The sequence below is a fragment of the Genypterus blacodes genome, unplaced genomic scaffold, assembly GCF_046128005.1.
Source record: "Genypterus blacodes isolate CSIRO-AG114 ecotype Tasmania unplaced genomic scaffold, CSIRO-AGI_Gbla_v1 ptg000073l_1, whole genome shotgun sequence".
NCBI lineage: Eukaryota > Metazoa > Chordata > Actinopteri > Ophidiiformes > Ophidiidae > Genypterus > Genypterus blacodes.
Genome location: NW_027466883.1, coordinates 4,719,702 through 4,725,262, shown reverse-complemented (window position 1 = coordinate 4,725,262; position 5,561 = coordinate 4,719,702). Strand labels below are relative to the sequence as shown.

The 5,561-nt window shown below is 39.8% G+C and overlaps 1 protein-coding gene across 2 annotated transcripts; it reads right to left on the bottom strand.

The window, feature by feature from the left end:
• Window positions 1-990: 990 nt before the first annotated feature.
• tmem30b (transmembrane protein 30B) lies at window positions 991-5,366 on the bottom strand. 2 transcript variants are annotated; one of them, XM_076157799.1, is made up of 8 exons: window positions 5,237-5,366; window positions 4,483-4,681; window positions 4,094-4,201; window positions 3,827-3,934; window positions 3,415-3,505; window positions 3,181-3,318; window positions 2,894-3,100; window positions 991-2,231 (listed from the first exon to the last, which is right to left on the bottom strand). In XM_076157799.1, exons 2-8 carry the CDS (start codon window positions 4,669-4,671, stop codon window positions 2,053-2,055), a joined length of 1,020 nt encoding a protein of 339 aa, XP_076013914.1. In that variant the 5' UTR covers window positions 4,672-4,681; window positions 5,237-5,366; the 3' UTR covers window positions 991-2,052. The 2 variants fall into 2 exon arrangements, with proteins under 2 accessions (XP_076013914.1, XP_076013915.1); XM_076157800.1 differs by having other exon boundaries at window positions 4,483-4,695; window positions 5,237-5,345.
• Window positions 5,367-5,561: the final 195 nt, after the last annotated feature.

Here is a 5,561-nt window from a genome sequence, read left to right as displayed (position 1 = left end):
GTCAAAAGGGAGACGCCGGGACCGTCAGATTTATTCACGCAATGGCTTGTGGTACTTGTCGTTCAGAGTAGGGGTTCCACATGTGGTAAATTAACCCTTACAACAACATTTCCCATAATGCAGTTTTGAGAGTCATACTCTTTTCTCTTCTCTCCCTGAACACCCTTACCATGTATGACCGCTAGGGGGAGAAAGGGAGTTGGCTCCAATGACACGACAATAAACGCAACAGATTTTACAACCGAGGTACAAACATTAATATATATATATATATATATAATTATTCCAATAAATGGCGAATTCAAAAATTTAATTTCAAATTTCAATACACAAAATAAAAATCACACGATTTCAGTTTGTGTATTTTGTCAAGCTTTTGTGACGCTGGCACAACAAATAAAACAGGAATACAGTAGTGACCACCCTCTCCTAATTTATGTTCCTCTCTTGTTTTTGTGATAAGGCTGAGGCTGATGTTATCCCTTAATTTGAATAGCTATCAGCTTTTGGTTGCCAAATACCACCGTATTTTAATATATTTGTATGAACCTGACATGGCTATAGATATGCAGCCGAACAATTCAAGTAATCTCTAAAGGGAATAAATGTTTACTTTGTGCTGACAATTAACTCAAAAGAGGGGGCAGAACTAAGAGAGAGCACAGTTGTCCTATGGTCTGCTACTACAGCTATTTCAAAATTTACAGGCATACGATGGTAGAACATGATCGTAGCCTGAGAAAATGGGATTAATAACACATAAAATGATGTGGAAAGTGTAGCTACAGTGCAATCTGTTGAATCAAGTAGTTACTGTAGTTTCACAAAGAATGTCGGTACCAACATGTCCCAACTTGTAACTATATTGTGAGTTATCCTATACAGTACAAATACAATAAGTTACTGTACATCTTAACCAGATTAGATAGTGCCTTTACTTAAAGACTAAATGGATTTAAAGTTTCCAAAAATTACTCTGAGAACAACAAGTGAACATTTGGTTTTGGTTATATATTTTATTAAATAAAATATTAACAAGAAGTAAAACATCATCAAAGAACAGGAACAAATACATATTTACAATCCTTATTTATAAATGAGGACAACTCGAGCTGCGTCTCCTATAATCATATCCCTGAGTTGTTAGAGCAAAATATATCCAATTTTCACAGCACAAATTTTCATGTTCAGTTATGACGCACATCTATTGTAATTTGTTGTACAATAGCAAACGGCATTATATGGCTTTAAAAGTATGACTGGCATCGTGTGGCGAGGCACTGTACTGTGTGAAGGGCAACAACTTTCAGAAATACAGTAAAACTCCCTAAGTGTGATAAAAGCACCCTGCTCTATCAAAGCATTGTAACAGATCTCAAAATAACATAAATCAAGCCAAACTGAATTTACACAAACCTTAATATTAACATATACTTTAAGCTGTATTTCTCATTTTGCCGCCTCTCATTAGCCTGTGGCCAGTGCATTCTACAGTCTTTCTTTCGACTATTTTTAATGGCTTAGATTCATAGTCAAGTCTTTCCCAATTTACCACAGCGACAAAATAGATCCCTTTACAACATAATTGTCATGTTATTATATTATTTTACACTTGCCCTGCGAGTAACAACACCTCCTATATGATCACTGAAATCTGGGATACAAACGCGACAATTCTACGCACTTCTCCACTGGCAATGACAGGGAACAGATTTTCATTGTGTTTGTGCCCATTAATCTCACAGATGTCCTTACAGACAAGTTAAAGGTACCCATATAAAAGGTAGTAACCCTACAGTGTTCAGAAACATGGTCCCTGATTTACAGTCAATAGAGAAGCTGCAGAATCAACTCCAATCTCCAGTGTGCAACAAAATGGCAGGAACAAGCAACCTGCATCTCACAGGGAAACCTCTCTCATTGGTGGATTCTAGCTGTATACTCCCAGTTACGCGAGCACTGAACTCTTCAACGGATTAAATAAAAAGATTTAAGAAAATATAATTGTAAAGTAAACCCCAGACAACCACAGTCAAGTCCATGACCTCGCACTCATTCTTCATCTGGGAATTTGAATTTGGCATAGACGATCAGCATGACTATAGACATGACGACGCACAATGAACCAATCACGAGATAGGCAATGCCCAGAAACTGATTCTTGCCGCCCATCCAGGACACGTTGCTGAAAACGACTTTCTTCCTCCCATCAAAACTCAGAACAGGATAATCTGGTGGACAAAAGGTTAAGGACACAAACACTAAAGAAAAAAAACATTGGCTTACCTATGAGCCTTCTACAAAAGTGTACAACTAGTAACATTTTAAGCAGGACCAGTGCAAGTTCTTGAAGGTTGTTTATAATTTTGCATAAGTAGATCCTCTTCAGACATGTAGGACATTATTTACATAGATCATTTCCCTATTTCAAAGTATTTGCCTGGGTTTCCCCCCCCCCCCTAACTCATGAAAACGCAGTGCCATTGTCTTCACTCTACTCTGGTAAAAACAGAACCACACCTAACTGGTTAAACGGGTTGGACTAACCTCTTGAGGCAAACAATCAGAGAGCTGGCTAAATGTGTTGTAACATGACACAGCACCTGTTGAAATGGTTGACCAACCTTAAGACAGATTAGATCTCGTGGGTATATTTAGAAATTTGAAAGACTTCCCATGTGGATCTAATGGTACAAAACTGCTGAAGGCATCATATTAAAATAACTGTGTGTGAGGTTTATTAACCATTAGCACAATCTCCAAATCCTCTTCCATTAAGCAGACTGACAGTAAAATCCTTATTATCTGTTTCACATAAGAGCAACAATACTAACATCTTGATTACCTGTACGCACAGTTTATGAACAACTCATATTCATATTTGTAAGGATACTGTAAGAGATTTGAAGAGTGTAGTTTCCCTCTGGGAGGCCCTTGGAATAATCGGTCCCTGTGATCCGTCGATACAGCTTGTTGAAATGTGGCAGGGCCGCGCGTCTCATCCACACAAGGAAATCCTGATTGATGAAGCCGTTGTTGGCAGGGTCACTGGGATCCAACTCGTAAGCCGGTTTGCTCCAAAATATGGGCTTCACCGTACCTGGAGGTCAAATGTTGAATTAAGCTAAATACCGCTCACATCTATAGCTGTCAACTATAGGACGGAGCTTAAGTTATTACCATTGAATGCGCTCTTCAGAGGGGAAACAGAGGGGTTTCTATATTTGATGTTGTAGTCTGACCACCAAGCGATCCCTTTTCCATCAAAAGGCACCACCTTCTTGGTTCCATCAATAATCCGATAAAGAGTGAAGGTATCTTCAAAAAACAACAACGAAAAAAGAGAAGAATTCATATTTTCTGCACACAGCATTCAATTCAAATTGAATGATCGTTTTATGTGCCTCTGTGTACCATTGAACATGCTGTTTGCTATTGCTCCACATGGTACAATTGGTTTATCGTTGCCGTCATACTGGTAGGGAGCGCAGTCGCTACTAGGAGCCTTCAAGAAAGACAAATATGAAGTAAGGAGCATTTCACTACTTAAATAAATGTTCCAAAAATACTGATATGTTTAATTTTGGGGTGGAAAATCAACAGTGCATTGTAATACTGATAAACATTGATGGAAATTGCAAATACCAACATCACGACAAAACACTGGGACAAACAACTCAAAGCAGTTTGATAAGAGCAATATGTTGCAGCCACATGTTTGTAAAGAGCGACACGCTTTCAGATACAATAGAAGTGTGGCAGAAGATGAGTACACTTTTGAGTAAACATGTGGGTTTGAGTGCACAGGTCTGTATTTTTCACTCACTTTAAACTGATCAATGTCTCCTGATAGCTGGCTATCATCTCTGGACGCACCGTACTTTCTGTAGTTCTGGAAGAAGTTGGACAAACCATAATAAAAGAACACGGGCCCCTGTAGAGGAAAATACAATCACAAAGTACAACCAAAGGTCAGTGAAGTCGGTAATCTTAACGTGTGTGTGCGCGCGTGTGTGTGTGTGTGTGTGTGTGTGTGTGTGTGTGTGTGTGTGTGTGTGTGTGTGTGTGTGTATGCGCTCGGTTCCACCCGAACCTCAAATAGCTTGCCAAGGGAGAATTCCAGCTCGCATTGACAGTTCATGACTTTGGGGTCAGAGCACCTAAAGCACGGCGAGCTGGTCTCAACTCCAGTGTAATCCATCTGTGTGAGAAAGAGCAAAAAATTAAATATTAATTCTTACAACACCTATCCTCATTGTGTGTTACTGACACGACACCTCTTCAACCTCCTGGGTGTGATATCCCTTACGAGCTTGTAATCAGAAGACTTCAAACTGTTTACCAGAAATATTCCAGACTATAACCTACTTTGGATTTTTGACCTACTTTGGATTTAAACTTTTTGAGCGATGTGAAACTATTGTTCAATTCTCAGCAGGACATAAAATATTACTTTTTTTGGTTCTGTGGTTGTAGTCATACCTCTAACATTTGGATGTTCTGCGAGGTGACAAAGAGAGCGACACCGATGCCTATGAAGACCAGGCCGATGACGACGAACCCTGGGATGATGATGCCAGCAGACAGCATAGGCTGCCAGGCTGGGAGCCGCTGCTGGGTGAAGGCAGTGTTGTCCGGTCGAGAGGACGTCTCCTCCGTTTCCTTCACCATTGTTTTGATTCTGTTGGATAAAATCTACTATCAGATCAACAGTATAAACCCCTTTGCTGTGTGCACTGTGACTGAATTCAATTATTTAATTTGATGGAAGCACTTTTATGTGGATATATATAGACTTTTCTTATCACAGCTAAAGCCTTCCCTTTGCGACTAATTTACAATTTTACATTACAGTTCAGGTTTGCAGAAGTTTAGCACCATGACACAACACAAATCACTAGATGTGTGAGAAGAGACAAGACGCCCAGAGGGACAAATACATGGCGCATTCCTCAAACTGACAAAACAGCACGAACAGCAAAGGTACAGCAAATAGAGTGAAGCAGGAAAACGTGAAATGAATAAAACTATTATGAATTACTTTTGAATCTCAGGAAGATCCAAGATTAGAAAACTCTCAGTTTAATCTGCTTTATCACACAAACACACACACCACGCGCCCTTATCACACATTAGCCAAAACATTCGAACCGTTGGATTTTACAACCATTTACAACTAAATGAGTTTCAAAGAATCCAAAATGCGCGAGTCACTCGTGTATTTGTAGATACTCACACGTCAACTTCTAGAAGAAACAGGAGATAATAAAAGAGTCAACAACACATCGGTCTGCTTCCCTGAAACTGTGGGTGCGGCGCTGCAGATCACCTTTACCTGTGTGTCTGACACCCAGCCCATCCGCCTCTTCCCCCAGTCTGACGTCACCGGGACAGCAGCGCGCGCGTGCCACTGATTTGGGATCAGATTTGCCATTTTGCAGTCAACAACGATGATAAATGAGGTTCAAACAAGTATAGAACACAAACGCGTCCCTTTATCGGTAAAAATACACTTTTACGTCTAAGAAACGCAGAGAAGGATTAAAAGACAATAATTCAGT